Source organism: Erinaceus europaeus, chromosome 6, assembly GCF_950295315.1.
Source record: "Erinaceus europaeus chromosome 6, mEriEur2.1, whole genome shotgun sequence".
In the NCBI taxonomy this organism is placed as follows: Eukaryota; Metazoa; Chordata; class Mammalia; order Eulipotyphla; family Erinaceidae; genus Erinaceus; species Erinaceus europaeus.
In genome coordinates this window covers 2,518,115-2,539,776 of record NC_080167.1, presented here as the reverse complement: position 1 = coordinate 2,539,776, position 21,662 = coordinate 2,518,115, and the positions used below count along the sequence as shown (strand labels likewise).

The window sequence follows — 21,662 nt, the reverse complement described above, 5'->3', positions numbered from 1 at the left end:
AGGAAAGCTGTGAGGGGAGGGGATGGGATACGGAGTTCTGGTGGTGGGAACTGTGTAGAGTTGTACCCCTTTTATCTGTCCTATGGTCTTGTCAGTGTTTCCTTTTTATAAATAAATTTTTTTTAATGTTGCCATATAAGGATAAACTACTGTTACATCTCAAAAATTTCACATTAAAAGTCTTTGTACTTGTAAAGTTTAAAACAAAAATGGACAGACAGCACGGTATAGGGGCTGGAGAGAGAGCCTGCTGGGTAGGGCAGGTGACTGGCGACACCCATGAATGACCCTGGTTCAAGCCCAAGCAGCACAGGGAGGTGTGGCAGGCATCTTTCTCTCTCCGTTCTTTATTTTATTTTATTTATTTTGAACCAGAGCACTGCTCAGCTCTGGCTTATGGCGGTGCAGGAGATGGAACCTCGGACTTCAGAGCCCAGGCATGAGCATAACCTTTATGCTATCTACCCTGCCACGTCTTCCTCTTTCTCTCTCCCTCTTTTATCTTATTTTATTTTTTATTGTTGTTGTTGTTATTACTGATGTCTTCAGTGCTGGACAGGACAGAGAGAAATGGAGAGAGGAGGGGAAGACAGAGAGGGGGAGAGAAAGACAGACACCTGCAGACCTGCTTCACCGCCTGGGAAGTGACTCCCCTGCAGGTGGGGAGCCGGGGGCTCGAACCGGGATCAATACGCAGGTCCTTGCGCTTTGTGCTACTGCCTGACTCCCTATTTTACTTTTTTTAACCAGAGAACTGTTCAGCTCTGGCTGGTGGTGGTACAGAGGGCTAAACCTGGGGCTTTGGAGCCTCAGGCATGAGAATCTCTTTGCATAACCACTACGCTATCTATCCCTGTCCATTAATTATTATTAATGAATAAATAATTTTATTCATTATTTGATAGAGACAGAAACTGAGAGGGGAGGTGGAGAGAGACAGCTGCAGCCCTGCTTCACCACTTGTGAAGCTTTTCCCCTGCAGGTGGGGACCAGGGGCTTGAACCTGGGTCCTTGTGCACTGTAATATGAGCACTTAACCAGGTGTACCAGCACCTGGCCCCCTTGTTCTTCTCTGAGTAGCAACATGGCGGAGTGGTGAACCTACAGCATAGGCGGCCTTTTGCCTGGTCTCCCGGCTCTGAGTAATGCCACATTCCCAGTCAGGCCACTGACCGGGGGAGGTGGCGCAATGTCGACACAAGGTTTCAGGGCACAAAGCTCCCGTGAAGAGTCCCTCTCTGTGACAAGGTGCCCAAGCTGGGTGGACGGCCGCATGACAGCACCCTGCCCCCCACCCTGTGTGAGCCGTGGGCCCCAGCCTGAGCAGGAGGGGGACCCTCGCCCTCCCCAAGTGTTGGAGCCTCTGACTGAATCTGCTTGTCCTGCGCACTGACTTCCAGCCCTCAGCCAAGCAGCTGTTCAGGAAGCAAGAGCGAGACCTCCACACGGAGAACTCAGCGTGAGGCTCAGCCACCATGTGAGAGCAGCTAAGGCAAAGCTGGGACTCAAAGCCGGGTGACCAGCATCTCTTCCCATAAATAAAGGGGGAGATCAAAGATTTATTTTCTTGATTTTTAAAAAAAATATTTATTTTCCCTTTTTTGCCCTTGTTTTTTATTGTTGATGATGTTGTTGTTGTTGGCTAGGACAGAGAGAAACGGAGAGAGGAGGGGAAGACAGAGAGGCGGAGAGAAAGACAGACACCTGCAGACCTGCTTCACCGCCTGTGAAGCGACTCCCCTGCAGGTGGGGAGCCGGGGCTGGAACCGAGATCCTTATACCGGTCCCTGTGCTTCACGTCTTGATTTATTTTTAAGATTTATTATTTATTTCTCTATTATTGGACAGAGAGGAGAAATTGAGGGGGAGATGGAGAGAGAAAGAGAGACAGCTGCAGCCCTGTTTCACCTCTCGCGAAGCTTCCCCCACAGGTGGGGCCCCTCCTTCTATCTCATGTTCTGTGTCTACCAAATTGAGGGACAGACAGAAGGAGGGAGGGCATCACTCCACAACAGGCAACGGCAGATTAAACCTGAGGCCTCATGCCTGAGATAACAGAACGTTCAACAAAAAGCCTTTCATGCCCCAGGCGCCAAAAAGCTCAGGTTCATTCCCCAGCACCACCACCAGCCAGCGCTGAGCAGGAATCTGGCTAAAGCAGCACCGGGAGTCTTGACGGTAGCGCAGCGGCGCAAAGCACAAGGACCGGCATAAGGATCCCGGTTCGAGTCCCCGGCTCCCCACCTGCTGGGGAGTCGCTTCACAGGAGGTGAAGCAGGTCTGCAGGTGTCTGTCTTTCTCTCCCCCTCTCTGTCTTCCCCTCCTCTCTCCATTTCTCTCTGTCCTACCCAACAACGACGACATCAGTAACAACAACAATAATAACTGCAACAACAATAAAAAAAAAACAAGGGTAACAAAAGGGAAAATAAATATAAAAAATTAAAATAATAAAAAATAAATGAAACAGCACCCAGGATGACGATGGTGACGGTACTGTGAGAAGCCAGGACCAGCGACTAGTTCAGCAGGCAGGGTGCTTGCTTGGCCTGCTCACAGCACACATTCAAACCCCAGCACCACACCGGAGGCACTGGGCCATCTTGGCACCGTGTCACTGTCTCTCCGGCCACAGAAAAGCAGAGAAGCATAGCGGAGGTGGTGTGCACAGCCCTCCAGCTTCCCCTGCTCTGAGCTGGCAGGACTGGGCCATAACACACCCGGCTGAGCGCACACCCTACTGTGCTCCAGGCCTCGGGTTCAAGCTGCCGCTCTCCACCTGCACGGGGGAAGAAGCTTCGTAAGTGGCAAAGCAGGGCTGCAGGTGGCTCTCCCTCTCTCCCCCTTCCTTCTTGATTTCTTTCTATTTATTCATTATTGGACAGAGACAGAGAGAAATTGAGAAGCGAGGGATAGATAGGGAGAGAGGGCTGAAACTCCAAGGTCTCTGGTTCAATCCTCAGCACCACCATAAGCCAGAGCTGAGCAGGGTTCTGGTCTTTCACTGTGTCTTTCTCTCTCCCTTATTAAAATAATTTTTTAAAAGGGAGGCCAGGCAGCAGTACAGCGGGTTAAGCGCAGGTGGCGCAAAGCACAAGGACCGGCGTCAGGATCCCGGTTCGAGCCCCCGGCTCCCCACCTGCAGGGGAGTCGCTTCACAGGCGGTGAAGCAGGTCTGCAGGCGTCTGTCTGTCTCTCCCCCTCTCTGTCTTCCCCTCCTCTCTCCATTTCTCTCTGTCCTAGCCAACGACAACAGTAATGGCAACAATAACAACAGCAAGGGCAACAAAATGGGAAAAAATGGCCTCCAGGAGCAGTGGATTCCTAGTGCAGGCCCCGAGCCCCAGAGGAAATAATAATAATAATAATAATAAATGTCGTCTAAAAAAAAAAAGAGCGACACCCGCAACCCTGCTTCACTGCTAGTGAAGCTTCACCCTGCCGGCGGGGACGGGGGCTTGAACCCGGGTCCCTGCACACTGCAACGTGAGCGCTCAACCAGGTGCGCCACCACCCAGCCCCCCTCTGGACTTCTCTGTCTACCCAGTCAATTAATAAAGACGATATTTAAAAAGAAAAGAAAGCCCTGGGCGCGCACCCAGGCCGCAGCCTCCACCCTCTTATCGCCCAGCGGAGGTGACTCGGCCGGGCGCGTCCGGAGCCTCGGGGGCCGTGTCCGGCCAGGCGGGGGACAGACGGCGTGGGGTCGGCCCGGGGGCCCGGCGCGTCCGGACAGCGGCCCCTTTAAGAGCTCGCCCCGCCCCCTCCGGATCCGAATTCCAGGTGGGCGGGGCGTGGGCGGGGCCGGGAGCCGCGGATCCGGGAGCCACCGGCGACCCAGCGGGGACCCAGCGGGGACCCAGCGGGGACCCACCGGCACCAGGCCGCGCGATGCCCCCCGGGCCCGCGGGGTGAGAGGTGAGTGGGCGGGGCCGGGCGGGGGCGACGTCGGGGTGCGGGGCCTCCAGTGTCCCCGCAGGTGAGGCCGTCCCTGCGCAGGCTGCCGGCCGGAGGCCTTCCCGGAGGAGGTGACACCCTTTCCCCCAGGGCTGAGGACCCGGCCCCGGTTCTCGCCGAGGCCCTGGGCTCCCGACTCAGCCTTCAGTGGGGGGACCGGGCACCGACACCCCAGCGGCCGGGGTGCAGCTCTGGGTGGCGCCCTCCCGGCACCCTGACACGGGCCGAGCCCACTTCACAGATGGGGACACTGAGGCTCGGTCCTCACCCATGGCCCCCCTGACTCATGGCCCCCCCAGGCGTGGCAGGGCCCCGTCTAGGTCCTGACCCCTGTCCTCCCCTCGCCCAAGGCCTGGCCTGATGAGGTCCCTGGGTCCTGACCCCTGACCTCTCCCCCAAGGCCTGGCCTGATGGGCGTCCCTGGCCCCTGACCCCCTCTGGGCCTGGGGGGTTCCCTGGACCCTGACCGGATTCCCCCCGCACCCCGGCCTGGACTGACAGGTCCCTCAGCCCTGACCCCTGTCCTCCCCCCCAAGGCCTGGCCTGATGGGGTCCCTGGGCCCTGACCTCTGTCCCGCTAGCCTGCGCCTCCCTCCAAGCACCAGGCCTGGCCTGATGGGCGTCTCTGGCCCCGTCCCCCTCTGGGCCTGATGGGGTCCCTGGCCCCTGGCCCCTGTCCCCCCTCTGGGCCTGGTGGGGCTCTGGGCCGTCCCCCTATCCCCGACCCCCCAAGGCCTGGCCTGATGAGGGTCTCTGGCCTCTGGGCCTGGAGGTCCCTGGACCCTGACCTGATCCCACCCACCCACCCCAGGCCTGGACTGACAGGTCCCTCGGCCCTGACCCCTGTCCTCTCCCCCAAGGCCTGGCTTGATGGCGGTCTCTGGCCCGTCCCCCCTCACGCCCTGGTGGGGCTCTGGGCCATCCCCCCATCCTCCCACCCCCCCCCCCAGCCTGGACTGACAGGTCCCTCGGCCCTGACCCCTCTCCTCCCCCGCAGCCTCCCAAGCCCAGGCATGGCGGACCCAGTGGCGGGCATCGAGGGTGCGGCGGCCAAGAGTGTGCGGCCCTTCCGCTCAAGCGAGGCCTACGTGGAGGCCATGAAGGAGGACCTGGCCGAGTGGCTCAACGCCCTGTATGGCCTGGGGTTGCCGGGCGGCGGGGACGACTTCCTGGCGGGGCTGGCCACGGGCACCACGCTGTGCCGCCATGCCAACGCCGTGGCCGAGGCGGCCCGGGCTCTGGCGGCCGCCCGTCCCGCCCGTGGGGTATCCTTCCAGGCACGCGGCGTGGCCCCCGGCTCCTTCGTGGCCCGCGACAACGTGGCCACCTTCATCGGCTGGTGCCGCGCCGAGCTGGGCGTACCCGAGGTGCTCATGTTCGAGACGGAGGACCTGGTGCTGCGCAAGAACGAGAAGAGCGTGGTGCTCTGCCTGCTGGAGGTGGCGCGGCGCGGGGCCCGCCTGGGGCTGCTGGCCCCCCGCCTCGTGCAGCTGGAGCAGGAGATCGAGCAGGAGCTGCGAGGCCCCCCCTGCCCCCTCAGCCCGGGGGAGCACGACTCCGGGGAGCATGGCTTAGGGTCGGCCACGACCCCTGGGGCGCCCGCCCGCGGCCCCCGCATGACTCTCAGTGACCTGAAGAACCTGGACGAGCTGGTGAGTCCTGGGCCCTGGGCACAGGGGTCTGGGCCGGCCCCCCACCACACTGCTGCTCCCCCCCACCCGCCTGGACCTGGCTGATCCGGCCACCCCACCCCCGGGCCGCAGCTGAGCTCAGGGCAGAGGACTCCCCCGCAGCTGCCCTGACACCCAGGGCACTCCCGCGGTCAGGCCCAGAGTTTCCACCTTATCGGGCCTTGGGGCCGCGGTGTGCCCGTCTCCCCCACCCCACCCCACCCCGCCATCCGCGGGGGCAGAGGCTCCCCTTCACCCTGTCTTGGCTGGGGTCACCAAGGTTCCACTGCTGCGGGTTCGTGTGTGTGTGTGTGTGTGTGTGTGTGTGTGTGTGTGTTACCCACAGGGCCGGCCTGGCAGCTCCCTTTGTACCGAGCGGCGGGGCGGGCTGAAGAGGTCCAGCGGGGACGTAGGCATGAGTGACCCAGAGGCCCCGCTCCCCCTGATGCCTGCCGCCCCTCCGGGTCCCCAGGTGCGGGAGATCCTAGCCCACTGCACCTGCCCGGACCAGTTCCCCATGATCAAGGTGTCGGAGGGCAAGTACCGTGTGGGAGACTCCAGCTCGCTCATCTTCGTGAGGGTAAGCGCCCTCGTAGGGCAGGGCTGGGTGGGGGGGGGGGGCAGGCAGCCGGGGCTCTGCTCACCCACTGGCACCCACCCTGTCTCCCACAGGTGCTCAGGAGCCACGTGATGGTGCGTGTGGGCGGCGGCTGGGACACCCTGGAACACTACCTGGACAAGCATGACCCCTGCCGCTGCGCCTCCAGTGGTCAGTGCGGGCGGGCGGCAGGTGCGGGGGGGGGGGGGGGGCGGGGGGCGGCAGGTGCGGGCTCTCCTGGCCCCGCACTCACCAGCCACCCCTTCCCCCCACAGCCCACCGCCCTGCCTCGCAGAGGGCCCACACCTTCTCCCCGCAGAGGGTGTCACCCAGCCCCAGCCCCCGAGCAGGAAGCCCTGTGCCCGGAGGCGACCGTCGAGGCTCCAGGTCAGAGGCGACACCCATGAGCATCCGCAGCTCAAAAGACGGGTCCGAGGCCCCGCTCAGGTGAGAGGCAGGAGGGCCCAGGGGCGCCCCGGGGGGTGTCTGCTGGGCCTGGATGACAAAGGAGCCTGCTCCAGCGTGACTCAGGCCCTGGGAAGGCTCCCCATGGGGGCGGGCCCCACTTCCCATCTCCATGGTAACGCCACCAAACCAACAACACAGCTGGGCGGGCCCTGGGCTGGGTGCCGGCCAGTCGCCCAGCTTCCTTCTGGCCTGCTAGGCCTGGAACCAGAGGCCTGGGGGTGGGGGAGCCGGGCTGAGGCCTTGCCTCTTCCGCTGCCTGGGGGCGGTATTGGGGGTGGGGGCTGGAGCAGGAAGCTGCCGCTGAGTCTCACTTCTCCCTGGAAGTCCCCAGGACAGAGCCAGGACCGCCCCCAAAGGCCCTGCTGCCCACAGGGCCTGGCCCCTCCATGATGCCCCTCTCTCTTATTCCCCTGCCCCAGGCCCCGGGACCAGCTGCCCCCTCACCCCCGCTCCCGTCGCCACTCCGGGGACAGCGACTCCTCAGCCTCCTCCGCCCAGAGCGGTCCCCTGGGTGGCCGCAGTGAGGAGCGGCCCAGCCGGTGGCTGACTACAGGTCCCCCAGCCTCTCCACGGCGGCCCCCCGCCCCACGCAGCCAATCCCGAGACCGGCTGGATCGGGGGCGCCCCCAAGGGGCCCCTGGAGGCAGGGGTGCCCGGCCACCAGCGCCCAGCCCTGCCCGTCGAGCCCGGAGCCAGAGCCGTGAGGAGCAGGCAGTCTTGCTAGTGCAAAGGGACCGAGATGGGCAGCATTCATGGGTCACAGGGGTAAGGGGAGACGCCGGCAGGAGTAGCCCCAGGACCCCTCGAGCCTGCAGCCCCGCAGCCCCCCAGGTCCCCCGAGCCCGCAGCCCCGCAGCCCCCCGACCACCCCGGGGCCCCAGCCCCGAGATGGGCACTATGCCGGCCAGCGTCTTCCGCACACCACTGCAGCTGGACCCCCACGAAGAGCAGCAGCTGTTCCAGAGGCTGGAAGAAGAGTTCCTGGCCAATGCCCGGGCCCTGGAGGCCACTGCCAGCCAGAGTCCCCCTGGGCCCGCCCCAGACCCAGCCCGAGCCCCAGACACCCCAGCCCCTGACTCTGCCTACTGCTCTTCCAGCTCCTCCTCGTCCTCCCTCTGCATCCTGGGCAGCAAGTGTGGCCAGCCTGGGGACTGTGGGCGGGTGGCCAACGGGCAGCCTGGGCCCCGAGCCCCAGCTCTGTCCAGCTCTTCTGACGAAGGCAGCCCCTGCCCAGGAGTGGGGGGCCCAGCAGAGGCACCCAGGAGCCTCCTGGCCAACCCGGAGCCTCTGAGGACCTGTGCTCGGGGCCGCATGGACACACAGCCAGACAGAAAGCCCTCACGCATCCCCACGCCCCGGGGCCCCCGGCGCCCATCGGAACCTGCCGAGCAAGGGGCCTGGCACGCCTTGCAGTCTGTCACCCCCCAGGCTGAGCCCGGCTCCTGGATGTGACAGGCCAGCCCTGCCGTCCCAGCCCCCACCCCTCCTCTTCCTTTGTGGCCTTAACCCCTCGCATCAGGGAGCCGCCCCTCCCGCCTCGTGGGGGCAGACCTCACGGGCCCCTTGGGAACACATCTCGCTCGCCATACATTCCTTTGGGGGACGAGCATCCGAGCATCGCTATTTAATGACTAACATTATTGAATGCCTTAGGGGTGCGGCGCCGCCAAGGACCCCTCCCGAGTCCTGCGGCCTGCAGAGCCTGACAGTAAAGTTCGGTTTCAGCCACCGGTGTGTCCGCTTTGAGGGGTGCAGCCCGTGGCCATCACGCCCTTTTGGGGGGGGCAGCGGGCGAGGGGCCGCCGCAGGTTGGGGTGAGCCCCTTGGAGTCGCCTAGCTGCGGGGGGAGGGGGCGAGTCTCGGGGATGAAGAGTCCCGCCCACCCCGGAAACGTCAGGCACGTGTGAGATTCCCTTTTATTGCCTCCGGGGAGGACGGCTGCAGCTTCTCCACGAAGGCCCGCGGGCCCCAGCGCATCCCTCCGCCGCATCCCTGTAGCCCCGGCCGCCACCCAATGAGAATCCCAGAGGCCGTCGCCTAGGAGACGGGAGCGCTTCTCGTCCAATCAGGAAGCGGCCCCGTCCCGGCCAATCCGAGGAGGGCTGGGCGGTCTCGGCCAATCCGGGCCCGGCGGTCCGCGCCGCCGCAGTCACATGAGGATGCAGCGCGCCGGGTGCAGCGCCCCCTGCAGGCGCAGCGCGGGGTGTGCGGGGCGCGCGCGGACCAGGGCGCAGCGGAGCAGCTCCCGGAAGAGGCGCAGCACGTGCCAGTTGTACTTGGCCGAGCACTCGAGGTAGCCGCAGCGCCAGCCCCTGCGCACCAGTGCGGCCAGCGCCCGCCGGGGCCCGAAGCGCAGCCGCTGCCGGTCCCGCTTGTTGCCGACCACCAGGATGGGCGCCTCGGGGGCTCCCGCCGGCCTGGGGCCACAGGGGTGAGGGTGCTGCGGTCCGCCCGAGGCCGCCGTCTGCACACCGCCCCCGCCCCGCAGCCCACACGAGCTCTGCGCCCCTCAAGCCCCCGCCCCTGAGAAGCCCCCAGCAAAGCCCCCCACCCGGGCCGCCCCCAGCAGTGCCCCCCACCCGGGCTGCCCCCAGCAGTGCCCTCCACCCGGGCCGCCCCCAGCAGTGCCCCCCACCCGGGCCGCCCCCAGCAGTGCCCCCCACCACGGCCGCCCCCAGCAGTGCCCCCCACCCCGGCCGCCCCCAGCAGTGCCCCCCACCCCGGCCGCCCCCAGCAGTGCCCCCCACCCCGGGCTGCCCCCAGCAGTGCCCCCCACCCCGGCTGCCCCCAGCAAAGACCCCACCCGGGCTGCCCCCAGCAGTGCCCCCCACCCGGGCCGCCCCCAGCAGTGCCCCCCACCACGGCCGCCCCCAGCAGTGCCCCCCACCCCGGCCGCCCCCAGCAGTGCCCCCCACCCCGGCCGCCCCCAGCAGTGCCCCCCACCCCGGCTGCCCCCAGCAAAGACCCCACCCGGGCTGCCCCCAGCAGTGCCCCCCACCCCGGCCGCCCCCAGCAGTGCCCCCCACCCCGGCTGCCCCCAGCAGTGCCCCCCACCCCGGCTGCCCCCAGCAAAGACCCCACCCGGGCTGCCCCCAGCAGTGCCCCCCACCCCGGCTGCCCCCAGCAGTGCCCTCCACCCGGGCTGCCCCCAGCAAAGCCCCCCACCCCGGCCGCACCAGCAAAGCCCCCCACCCGGGCTGCCCCCAGCAGTGCCCCCCACCCGGGCTGCCCCCAGCAGTGCCCCCCACCCGGGCTGCCCCCAGCAAAGCCCTCCACCCGGGCTGCCCCCAGCAGTGCCCCCCACCCGGGCTGCCCCCAGCAGTGCCCCCCACCACGGCCGCCCCCAGCAGTGCCCCCCACCCCGGCCGCCCCCAGCAGTGCCCCCCACCCCGGCCGCCCCCAGCAAGGCCCCCCACCCCGGCTGCCCCCAGCAAAGCCCCCCACCCCGGCCGCACCAGCAAAGCCCCCCACCCGGGCTACCCCCAGCAGTGCCCCCCACCCGGGCTGCCCCCAGCAGTGCCCCCCACCCCGGCTGCCCCCAGCAAAGCCCTCCACCTGGGCTGCCCCCAGCAGTGCCCCCCACCCCGGCTGCCCCCAGCAAAGCCCTCCACCCGGGCTGCCCCCAGCAGTGCCCCCCACCCCGGCCGCCCCCAGCAGTGCCCCCCACCCGGGCTGCCCCCAGCAAAGCCCCCCACCCGGGCTGCCCCCAGAAAAGCCCCCCACCCCGGCCGCCCCCAGCAAAGCCCCCCACCCGGGCTGCCCCCAGAAAAGCCCCCCACCCCGGCCGCCCCCAGCAAAGCCCCCCACCCGGGCTGCCCCCAGAAAAGCCCCCCACCCCGGCCGCCCCCAGCAAAGCCCCCCACCTGGGCTGCCCCCAGCAGTGCCCCCCACCCCGGCCGCCCCCAGCAAAGCCCCCCACCCGGGCCGCCCCCAGCAAAGCCCCCCACCCCGGCCGCCCCCCACCCCGCCCACCTGGTCTCCGCGATGCGCTGCCGCAGCACCTTCACGTAGTGGAAGCTGTCGGGGCTGCAGATGTCGTAGACCAGCACGAAGGCGTCCGTGTCCTGCAGGCCCCAGTCCTTCTGGCCCGTCCCCTCCTGCGCACGAGAGGCGGGTTTGCTGTCCTTCCCGGCCACCGCGTCCTCTCCCCAGGCCTGCAGACCTGTGCCCGCGGTCCCACCGCCCCTCTCTCCTGCGCTCCCAGATCCGCGGCCAGGCCGCCCTGCCCCGGCCCTTTCCCACCCGGAACCTGGCCCCCACGCCTCTAAGTCAGCTTCAGTCTCCCAGGCGCAGGCCAAATGCCACCTCCTCCAGGAAGCCCTGCTAAATCCTGCCTACTTTGATACCTCTCTGAAGCATCAGTTTCTTTTTTATTTTTTTCTATTTATTCCCTTTTGTGGCCCATGCTGTTTTATTGTTGTTGTTATTGATGTCGTTGTAGTTGGACAGGACAGAGAGAAATGGAGAGAGGAGGGGAAGACAGAAGGGGAGAGAAAGACAGACACCTGCAGACCTGCTTCACCGCCTGTGAAGCGACTCCCCTGCAGGTGGGGAGCCTGGGGCTCGAACTGGGATCCTCACGCCGGTCCTTGTGCTTTGTGCCACCTGCGCTCAGCCCGCTGCCACCGCCTGGCTCCCGGGCATCAGTTTCAAAGTCTGTCCTGCATCTGAGTCTTCGCTCCAGGTCAGAGGAACAAGACAGCGACCCACAGGACAGATCCCGCACCAGGCCACCCTCCTGCCCCTTGGAGCTCAGAGCGGACAGACGTGCGGGGGCCCCGCCACCCAGCACCCGGCCGCCCCGGAGCGGTTACCTCTTGCCCCCCGGGGCTCGGACCCGGGTCCGCGCCGGCGCAGTCGCGGATGCTCAGGTCATAGACGGCGCCGTCGAGCAGCACCGCGGGCCGGTAGAGGCGCGGCCCGTCCGTGGGCCGGTGGCGCTCGGGGTAGTCTCCGAACAGGAACTGGCGGATGATGGCCGTCTTGCCCACGCCCGGGGCGCCCAGCACGGCCACCCGCAGGCTGCCCCCCATGGCCCGCGCCCCGCGCCGGGGAGCCTCATGGGCGGCCTGCGCCCCCACCCCTGCCCGCGAGTGCCCCTGCCCTGCGCCCCTGCCCTGCGCCCCCTGCCCTGCGCCCCCTGCCCTGCGCCCCTGCCCTGCGCCCCCTGCCCCGCGCCCCTGCCCTGCGCCTTACCCTGCGCCCCCTGCCCTGTGCCCCTGCCCTGCGCCCCTGCCCTGCGCCTTACCCTGCGCCCCTGCCCTATGCCCCTGCCCTGCGCCTCTTACCCTGAGCCCCTGCCCTGCGCCCCTGCCCTGCGCCTTACCCTGCGCCCCTGCCCTGTGCCCCTGCCCTGCGCCTCTTACCCTGAGCCCCTGCCCTGTGCCCCTGCCCTGCGCCCCTGCCCTGCGCCTCTTACCCTGAGCCCCTGCCCTGTGCCCCTGCCCTGCGCCTCTTACCCTGAGCCCCTGCCCTGTGCCCCTGCCCTGCGCCCCTGCCCTGCGCCTCTTACCCTGAGCCCCTGCCCTGCGCCCCTGCCCTGCGCCTCTTACCCTGAGCCCCTGCCCTGCGCCCCTGCCCTGCGCCTCTTACCCTGAGCCCCTGCCCTGTGCCCCTGCCCTGCGCCTCTTACCCTGCGCCTCCTGCCTGTGAGTCCTGCCGAGCGGGCCCCCACCTAACCCGGCGTCCCCCGCCGAGCACCCCCTTACTCTGCACTGTCAAGCGCCCCGAATCCGGCACCCTCCCTCGCCCAGCACCCGGCACCCTCCCTCGCCCAGCACCCGGCACCCTCGCCCAGCACCTGGCACCCTCCCTCGCCCAGCACCCGGCACCCTCCCTCGCCCAGCACCCGGCACCCTCGCCCAGCACCCGGCACCCTCGCCCAGCACCCGGCACCCTCGCCCAGCACCCGGCACCCTCCCTCGCCCAGCACCCGGCACCCTCCCTCGCCCAGCACCCGGCACCCTCGCCCAGCACCCGGCACCCTCGCCCAGCACCCGGCACCCTCGCTGAGCGCCGCGGGCTCCGGGAAGCAGCCGGCGGGTCTCTGTCTGCGCGCCACCTCCCTCCTCCCGGGTCCGCCCAGCCGGCGGCGGCGAGCGCAGCAGCGGGGCCGGGGGCGGCGATGAGGTAACCGGCGGGGAGGGGAGGGGAGGGGGCGCGGGGACCCTGCCCCCCAGGCGCCGGCCACTCCCCCGCCGCGTGACCTTGGGCCCTGCTCGGCACGTGACGCGGTGACACAACCGGAGCCGCGACCTGCGGGGGGGGGGGTCGGGGCGGCGCCCACCTGCGGCTTCCCGCTCAGCCCACGGCTGGCCTCCCGGGAGCAGGGGTGTGTGGAGGCGGGCGGGCTGGGGCAAGGAGGGGTGCGGCTGCATCGGCTCTATTTTTTGTTTGTTTTTTTAAATCTGTGTCCCCACCCCCATTACCCTATAGTAGGATCCTTTTTTAAAAAAAAAAAAATTATTTTATTTATTCTCGTTGCCCTTGTTTTATTGTTGTAGTTATTATTGTTGTTACTGTCGTTGTTAGATAGGACAGAGAGAAATGGAGAGAGGAGGGGAAGACAGAGAGGGGGAAAGAAAGACAGACACCTGCAGACCTGCTTCACCACCCGTGAAGCGACTCCCCTGCAGGTGGGGAGCCGGGGGCTCGAACCGGGATCCTTACGCCGGTCCCTGCGGTTTGTGCGCTTAACCCGCTGCGCTACCGCCTGACTCCCCTCTGCTCTGCTTTCATGTGGCCTCACCCACTGCGGGGCTCCGAACCACAGGTGCGGCCACAGGTGTCCCAGGTGGGCAAACACAGCGATCCCACCTGCCTGGTGGTCCCTCTGTCCTCCCTGAGCACACCCCCCCCCCCCCCTCTCTCTGCAGATCTGAGTCTGAACGCTGACTCAGGCCCAAGGCCGGGAGTAAGCTAGTCCCTCTTCCCTTTGGCCCTGGGCAGGATGGAGACCGAGGCCTGGCTTGAGGCCTCCCCTGACACCCCCTCTGCCAGGCCCACCCTTGGGAGCCAGCGCTGGGGGCCTGTCCTCTGAAGCCTCCTGACTTCACTTTATTTTTTTTGCCTCCAGGGTTATCGCTGGGGTTTGGTGTGGGCACTTCAAACCCATTGCTCCTGGAGGAGCATTTTATTGGGCAGGACAGAGAGAATCAGAGAGGAGGGGAGGGAGAGAGGGAAAGGGCCGGGTGGTGGCAGTGCCAGGCGGTGGTCTGAGGCACCACCCCCTCCCACTCCCCCAAACTGTCAGGTCTTGAAAAGCAAAGTCTGGTGGTGTGGGAGGTGGCACAGTGGATAAGGCATTGGGACTCTCAAGCATGAGGTGCTGAGTTCAATCCCCGGCAGCACATGTGCCAGAGTGATGCCTGGTTCTTTCTTTCTTTTTTATTTTTCAAACCTCTGTTCATTTATTATTAGATGGAGACAAATTGAGAGAGAAGGTGAAGATAGAGAGGGAGAGAAACAGAGACCCCTGTAAAAACAGCCCCTTCACGGCTCATGAAGCTTTCCCCCTGCAGGTGGGGACCAGGGGCTTGAACTCGGGTCCTTGGATACTGCAATGTGTGCGCTTAACCAGGTGTGCCACCACCCAGCCCTGTGACGTCCGGTTCTTTCTCTCATCCTATTGTTCTCATTAATAAATAAATAATTTTTTAAAGATTTATGAGAAAGATAGGAGAGAGAAAGAACCAGACATCACTCTGGCACATGTGCTGCCGGGGATCGAACTCGGGACCTCATGCTTGAGAGTCCAGTGCTTTACCACTGCACCACCTCCCGGACCACAAAATAAAAATAATCTTTTAAATCTTTATTTATTGGATAGAGACAGCCAGAAACTGAGAGAGAAGGGGGGTGATAGGGAGAGAGACCCCTGCAGCCCTGCTCCACCATTCGCAAAGCTTTCCCCCTGCAGGTGGGGACCAGGGGCTCGAGCCCGGGTCTTTGTGCACTGTGACATTCGGTCAACCAGGTGTGCCATCACCCAGTCCCGAAATAAATAAATTTTAAGATATTTCATTTATGAGAAAGAGAGGAGAAATAGAGAAAGAACCAGATATCACTCTGGTACATGTGCTACCAGGGATCAAACTCAAGACCTCATACTTGAGAGTCTAATGCTTTTTGTGCCATCTCCCAGACAACTAAATAAAAATCTTTTTTTTTTTTTTTTTATGCCCGAGCACTACTCAGCTCTGGCTTATGGTGGTGCAGGGGATTGAACCTGGGATTTTGAAGCCTCAGGCATGAGAGTCTCTTTGCAGAACCATTATGCTGTATACCCCTGCCCCTAAATAAAATCTTTAAAAAAAGAAAAAGTCGTGGAAGTCAGATGGTAGCGTAGCAGATTAAACGCAGGTGGTGCAAAGAGCAAGGACTGGAGTAAGGATCCCGGTTCAAGCCCCTGGCTCTCCATCTGCAGGGGAGTCACTTCACAGGCGGTGAAGTAGGTCTGCAGGTGTCTGTCTTTCTCTCCCCCTCTCTGTCTTCCCCTCCTCTCTCCATTTCTCTCTGTCCTATCCAACAATGATGACATCAGTAACAACAATAATAACTAGAACAATAAAAAAAGGGCAAAAAAAAGAAGGGAATAAAATAAATATTCAAAAAAAAAAAGAAAAAGAAAGTCTGAAAAACTATCACAAGAGGATTGTGAACACGAGGGTGGGACTGGAAACGGGTGGGTGTGAGTGGGAGTGCTGGTGAGCCTACACACTGCCATCCTCCCTGGCTTGGGGAAGCCAGCCAGCAGCCGAGCAGTGATGCTTCAGAGCCAGAGTCTAAGGACAGAGCCACAGGGAACGCTGGGCTGGGCTGGAACCACGTGGAGAACTCTATCCCCCAGTTCGCTGCCCTATCCCCACCGATGTCCTGATCTTTGCCACCTGGCTCCTTCCCAGACGGTCCAGTTGCTGCTTCTGTTCCCATCATTTTGTACTGCCATGGCCTGTCCTCTCCTCTCCCAGAGACACAGGCCCAGCCACTGTTCCAGCAGTCGCTCCCCTGAGCTCAGGTGACGAGGACACCTGCAGGCCCATGAGGTCTTCCTGGGGCCACCAGGACGCAGGAGGGGAGGCTCAGGGCAGGGCTTCCGGGCCCCTGGGCCCCTAGAGAGACCTTGAGTTGTTTTTTTTTAATTTTTATTTTATTTATTCCCTTTTGTTGCCCTTGTTGTTTTATTGTTGTAGTTATTATTGTTGCTATTGATGTCGTCATTGTTGGATAGGACAGAAAGAAATGGAGAGAGGAGGGGAAGACAGAGAGGGGGATAGAAAGACAGACACCTGCAGACCTGCTTCACCGCCTGTGAAGCGACTCCCCTGCAGGTGGGGAGCCAGGGACTGGAACCGAGATCCTTAAGCCGGTCCTTGCGCTTTGCGCCACATGCGCTTAACCTGCGGTACTACCGCCCGACTCCCGAGACCTTGAGTTTGAAGCCTCTTCCTCAGAAGGTGGGGTCTCCTCAGTGCAAGGAACTGAAACTTTCTGAGCCCTGGTTGCCTTCTGAGCAGAGGGCGCACGCGGTGTGGCCTTCACGGAGTTGCTGGGACAAAGTGCAGTGGGCAGGGCCTGTCGCACTCAGCTGGCCTTGGGCTACTGGGCTGCTCTCTAGGAGGAAACAGGCTCCTTGGGGAAGGGCTGGTTTTGGGGCCGGACACGGGCGAGAGGCACCTGGGGCCTCTCTACTGCCCGGGAGTAAGAACCAGAGGGTGTCGGAATGTCAGAGGGAGAGGGACAGAGGGCTGCCACTGGGCAGCACTGGAACAGTTCGAGCAAGGAAATCATGTGGTTTGGGATTCAACCCAAACTATTAATATTCCAGAGCCCAGACTGATGTGAAAGTTGGACTAGGCAGACAGATACAGAGAACACACCTACTTTGCGGGGGCCTCCCTGCCCCCACTCCCACCCAGCAGGCTGCACTCGGGGCCTAGCAGGGAACAAGAACCCCTACACAGGACACAGCAAGAAGCCACCTCTGTGATCTTCCTAGAAACACACAGCCCTAGTCTAACCAGCAGTTTAAAAACATCAGAGAAAACACACACACACACACACACACACTCTCACACTCACTCACTCACTCACTCACTCCGTCCCCAACAGACTGACTGCTACTCCCACAAATTGTCAGGTCTTGAAAAACAAAGTCTGAAACACTGTCAGAAACCAGAGGATTTTGAACATGAGGGCAACATGAGGGCGGGATTTGAAAACGGGAGGGCGTGAGTGGGAAAGCTAGTGAAATCTGTGCAGTCTGCAGTTTCGTCTTAAATCACTTGTGATTTTTGAAAACTTATATAAATGCTATTCCTGTATTAATATGCATTAAAATCAGAATACATTTATAAACACTGACACCATAAATGTATGTGTACATATGTGTCTATACATACTGGACCAGAAATAAACATGGAAAAAGAACCAGTTGACAGGGCCTGAGAGCTCCTTCACCAGAGTCAGCCCAAAGGCATGAGCCCCTGTGCTTGCGCCAGGCACCACGTGGAGCACATGGAAAGGGCCCAGGCCACTTCATGGATGACGGGTGCAGCAGGCTATTCCTATCTCCCTGCCTTTTTTTAAAATTTATTTAAGATTTTATTTCTTGTGGTCCGGGAGGTGGTGCAGTGATGAGGCTTTGGACTTTCAGGCATGAGGTCCCGAGTTCAATGCCCGGCAGCACATGGACCAGAGTGATATCTAGTTCTTTCTCTCTCTCCTATCTTTCTAATTAATAAATAAAATCTTTAAATAAATAAAATCTTTTTTTTTTTGCCTCCAGGGTTACTGCTGGGGCTCAGTGCCTGCACCACGGATCCATCGCTCCTGGAGGCCACCCCCTTCCTCTCTTGTTGCCCTTGTTGTTGTAGCCTTGTTGTGGTCATTATCATTGTTGTTGATGTTGTTTGCTGTTGGACAGGACAGAGAGAAATGGAGAGAGGAGGGGAAGACAGGGGGAGAGAAAGATAGACACCTGCAGACCTGCTTCACCACCTGTGAAGTGACTCCCCTGCAGATGGGGAGCTGGGGGCTCGAACTGGGATCCTCACGCAGGTCCCTGCCACGTGCGCTTAACCCACTGCGCTACCGCCCGACCCCCAATAAATAAAATCTTAAAGATTTGGGAGCCAGGCAGTAGGTAGCACAGCGGGTTAAGCGCACGTGGCACAAAGCACAAGGACTGGCATAAGGATCCCGGTTTGAGCCCCCAGCTCCCCACCTGCAGGGGAGTCGCTTCACAGGCGGTGAAGCAGGTCTGCAGGTATCTGTCTTTCTCCCCCGTCTTCCCCTCCTCTCTCCATTTCTCTCTGTCCTATCCAACAATGACGACATCAGTAATAACCACAATAATAACTACAACAATAAGGCAACAAAAAGGAATAAATAAATATTAATAAAAAATAAAAAGTTTTATTTATATATTAATGAGAAAGATAGGAGAGAGAGAAAGAACCAGGCATCACTCTGGTACATGTGCTGTCTGGGACTGAACTCGGGACCTCATGCTGGAGAGTCCGATACTTTATCCACTGTGCCTCTCCCTGCATTTAAAAAAATATATTTTATTTATTTATTTATTAATGAGAGGGATAGGAGAGAAAGAAACAAATATCACTCTGGTACATGTGCTGCTGGGGATTGAACTCGGGACCTCATAGCTTGAGAGTCCAACACTTTATCCACTGTGCCACCTACCAGACCACCCTGCCTTTTTTTTAAAAAAAATTATTTTATTTTTTTCCTCCTTGCCTTTTTTTTTTTCCTCCTTGCCTTTTTATGAAAATGATTTTTTTTTTTTAAACCAGCTGTGGCTTCTGGTGGTTCAAGATTGAACCTGAGACTTCAGAGCATCAGGCGTGAGTCTCTGCATATCCATTACACTATCTTCTCCACCCCCATCCCCAACCTCCGAAATGAAATTTTTTACCTAGGAGCAGTGAAACCATGCATGGGTGAAGTTCAAAGTCAGAAAAAAGAAGGGGGGGGGGGCTTAAGAGTTTGGGTTGAAGAGGGGCTGGTCAATGGCAGTTAAGCGTGCATAGTATGAAGCACCAAGACCCAAGCAAGGATCCAGGTTCGAGCCCCCGGCTCCCCACCTGCAGGGGGGACGCTTCATAAGCAGGGAAGCAGGCCCAGGGGTAATGGTGATGCAAAGAGACTCTCTCGTGCCCGAGGCCCCAGAATCCCAGGTTCAATCCCTTAAACCACCATAAGCTAGAGATGAGTAGTGCTCTGGTAAAAAAAAAAAAGGGGGGGGGGCTGGAGAGACAGCATAATAGTTATGCAAAAGCCTTTTAAACCCAAGGCTTTGAGATCCCAGGTTCAATCCCCTGCACCACCATAGTCCCAAACTGAGCAGTGCTCTGGTCTCTTTCTCTCTCTGTATCTTTCTCATTATAATAAAATATTTATAAAGAGAAAAAGGTCTGCAGATGTCCCTGTATCCCCCATCTCAATTTCTTTCTGTCCAGTCCAATAAAATGGAAAAAATGGCCACCAGGAGCCGTGGATTCATGGTGCTGGCAATGAGTCCCAGCAATAACCCTGGAGGGGAGAAAAAACCCAAAAAACTAGTTCTAAAGTTCAAATGGGATAAAAAGGATGGGAAAAGGCACTCTAAGGGGCTGGGAGGTAGCACAGCGGGTTAAGCGCACATGGAGCAAAGCACAAGGACCAGAGTAAGGATCCAAGTTCGAGCCCCGGCTCCCCACCTGCAGGGGAGTCACTTCACAGGCGGTGAAGCAGGTCTGCAGGTGTCTGTCTTTCTCTCCCCCTCCTCTTTCCAGTTCTCTCTGTCCTATCCAGCAATGACACCAATAACAACTATAATAATAATAACTACAACAACGATACAATAACAAGGGCAACAAAAGGGGAAAAAATAGCCTCCAGGAGCAGTGGATTTGTGGTGCAGGCACCGAGTCCCAGCAATAACCCTGGAGGCAATAAATAAAAAAATAATAATAAATAAATGAACAAAACCAAACAAAAACTTGTAGAGGCCAATTAATGGGCACATTCCCAGTCCAGAATATATGCAGACATAATGGCATCTCAGATCTGTGGGAGGAAGATGAATTATTCAGTGAACAGTGTGGAGAAAACTGGGTAAGTGTGTGGGGAAAGGAGCTGGAACCCTTTCTGGTTCTCCACATAAAGTCCAGATGGAACAGAGCAGACACAAAAAACCAAGACCGGAAAGAAAGCACTCTAGCACAAATTAGCACGAATAAGAAGCAGCACAGCAGAAATGAGAAACAGTGACAAGTCAATAAGAAAGGGACTAAAAGAGGGTCAGGCGGTGGCGCAGCGGGTTAAGCGCACATGGCGCAAAGCACAAGGACCGGAGTCAAAATCCCGGTTCGAGCCCCCGGCTCCCCACCTGCAGGGGAGTCGCTTCACAGGCGGTGAAGCAGGTCTGCAGGTGTCTGTCTTTCTCTCCCCCTCTCTGTCTTCGCTTCTGTCCATTTCCATTTCTCTCTGTCCTATCCAACAACGACAACATCAATAACTACAACAACAATAATAATAAAAAAGGCAACAAAAAGAGAAAATAAATATTAAAAAAAAAAGTCTTTTTGCAGAACCACGATGCCATCTGCCAGGTCCCTGATAACCAAAAGTTTAAAATGAACAAAACTAAGCAAACAACAGAAGAGGATACCAGGCTTGAAAGGATCGCAACAGTTTTGTGTGAAACATGAAAGGTGTTGCTTTTCACGTCAGCCTGGCAGAAGCCGATACAGCCACCGGTGAGGGTGTGGGGACTAGAGTCTCAGCTCCGGCGGGAGGAGTCAGTCTGGGAATTTCTATTTGTATTATTTATTATTATTGGATAGCGACAGAGAGAAATCAACAGGGCAGGGTGAGACAGAGGAGAACTGGCCAGACGATGGACACCTAGCTAAGCGCACAGCACTAAGCGCACGGACCTGCACAAGGATCAGGCACAAGCTCTCAGCTCCCACCTGCGGGAGGCATCTTCATCTTCACAAGTGGTGAAGCAGGTCTGTAGGTGTCTGTCTTTCTCTCCTCCTCTCTCAATTTCTCTGTCTTTTCCAATAAAATGAGGGGGAAAAATAAAAGAAAGGCCGCCAGGAGCAGCAGGATGGTGATTATGCCTGTACCGAGTCCCGGCAATAAGCCTGGAGGCAAAAAAAAGGGGGGAGATACAACCGCAGTCCCGCTTCACCACTCGTGAAGCTCTCCCCCTGCAGGTGGGGACCAGGGGCTAGAGCCAGCGTCCTTGTGCAAGGTGACACGTGCACTTTACTGGCTGCACCAACTGCCCAGTTTGGGGATTTTTTTCAACAACTGCTACCAGCTGCAAATCACACCTGACTCTGCCCTGCAGCTCCCACCAGGCCTGGGGCGGCTGGACACTGTCTGCAGAAGACTCCTCAGTGAGGGTACAGGGCACTGGCTGGGGTGGCACGTCCATCCCCAGGAAGCCACAGTCCACAAAGGCAGGAAGACTGACTGACAGCAGAAGCCGCGGCCCGTGGGTGTGCCGTGCAGGACTGCTGTCTGCCGCTGTGCGCTGACGCCAAGACTAGCAGAGCTCAGACTCTGCGTCTTTCCTTGTTTTTAACCTTTGGGTTGTCTTGGTTTTGTGCTGGGCAGGAGGGAGATGGCTAAAACCGCATGAAGGTCCCTCCTACCACCACCCAAAGGCTAAGTAAGCATGATTTGAGTTAGAAGGGTGAAGCCCTGCTCCCCAGCTGTGTGTCTGCAGGCAGGGCCTGAGCTGGGACCTGGGTCAGCAGGGGATGTGGGGGTATGCTACCAAGGGCCTTGGGGACCGGGCGGCATGGCTGTATCCTGGGGGCAGGGGGCAGAAGAGGCCAGGAGCCCCGTGCTGGAGGGGCCTCTGCCTGCAGGCTCGCCTCGGACTCAGGCCGCCCACCTGCCCGCTGGCAGCTCTGCCCACAGAGCCCAGCCCATGGCCAAGAGCCCTCCCCACA

At 60.6% G+C, this 21,662-nt stretch overlaps 3 protein-coding genes across 9 annotated transcripts in view; 1 reads left to right on the top strand and 2 right to left on the bottom strand.

Moving 5' to 3' along the window:
- Positions 1-248: 248 nt before the first annotated feature.
- LOC132539067 (KH domain-containing protein 3-like) overlaps positions 249-21,662 on the bottom strand; it is a 45,919-nt gene continuing 24,505 nt past the window's right edge. For 2 of the 3 annotated variants that reach the window (XM_060192908.1, XM_060192909.1), the window contains one exon: positions 250-648. The gene's annotated coding sequence lies outside the window, so the exon portion shown is untranslated. Of the gene's footprint in view, positions 649-21,662 lie in introns of all 3 variants that reach the window. The other variant, XM_060192910.1, reaches the window with a different exon arrangement.
- Positions 3,795-8,222, top strand: GAS2L1 (growth arrest specific 2 like 1). Of its 2 annotated transcripts, none has more exons than XM_060192879.1 (6): positions 3,795-3,918; positions 4,955-5,609; positions 6,100-6,207; positions 6,300-6,396; positions 6,501-6,672; positions 7,113-8,222. In XM_060192879.1, the coding sequence occupies exons 2-6, from the start codon at positions 4,971-4,973 to the stop codon at positions 8,143-8,145; spliced, it is 2,049 nt and encodes a 682-aa protein (XP_060048862.1). In that variant the 5' UTR covers positions 3,795-3,918; positions 4,955-4,970; the 3' UTR covers positions 8,146-8,222. The 2 variants fall into 2 exon arrangements, with proteins under 2 accessions (XP_060048862.1, XP_060048861.1); XM_060192878.1 differs by having other exon boundaries at positions 6,300-6,417.
- Positions 8,381-12,336, bottom strand: RASL10A (RAS like family 10 member A). 4 transcript variants are annotated; one of them, XM_060192880.1, is made up of 4 exons: positions 12,153-12,336; positions 11,508-11,810; positions 10,666-10,790; positions 8,381-9,110 (listed from the first exon to the last, which is right to left on the bottom strand). In XM_060192880.1, exons 2-4 carry the CDS (start codon positions 11,724-11,726, stop codon positions 8,843-8,845), a joined length of 612 nt encoding a protein of 203 aa, XP_060048863.1. In that variant the 5' UTR covers positions 11,727-11,810; positions 12,153-12,336; the 3' UTR covers positions 8,381-8,842. The 4 variants fall into 4 exon arrangements, with proteins under 4 accessions (XP_060048863.1, XP_060048865.1, XP_060048866.1 ...); XM_060192882.1 differs by having other exon boundaries at positions 12,206-12,336; XM_060192883.1 differs by lacking the exon at positions 12,153-12,336 and adding an exon at positions 12,060-12,131.

Coding starts and splice junctions, on each gene's coding strand:
- GAS2L1 (XM_060192878.1), top strand. CDS start 4,971: ATGGCGGACCCAGTGGCGGGCATCGAGGGTGCGGCGGCCAAGAGTGTG. Junction 6,208..6,299: donor GCTCGCTCATCTTCGTGAGG/GTAAGCGCCCTC, acceptor TGTCTCCCACAG/GTGCTCAGGAGCCACGTGAT. Junction 6,673..7,112: donor GGGTCCGAGGCCCCGCTCAG/GTGAGAGGCAGG, acceptor CCCCTGCCCCAG/GCCCCGGGACCAGCTGCCCC.
- RASL10A (XM_060192880.1), bottom strand. CDS start 11,726: ATGGGGGGCAGCCTGCGGGTGGCCGTGCTGGGCGCCCCGGGCGTGGGC. Junction 10,791..11,507: donor CGAGCCCCGGGGGGCAAGAG/GTAACCGCTCCG, acceptor TCTCGTGCGCAG/GAGGGGACGGGCCAGAAGGA. Junction 9,111..10,665: donor CAGCGCATCGCGGAGACCAG/GTGGGCGGGGTG, acceptor CTGTGGCCCCAG/GCCGGCGGGAGCCCCCGAGG.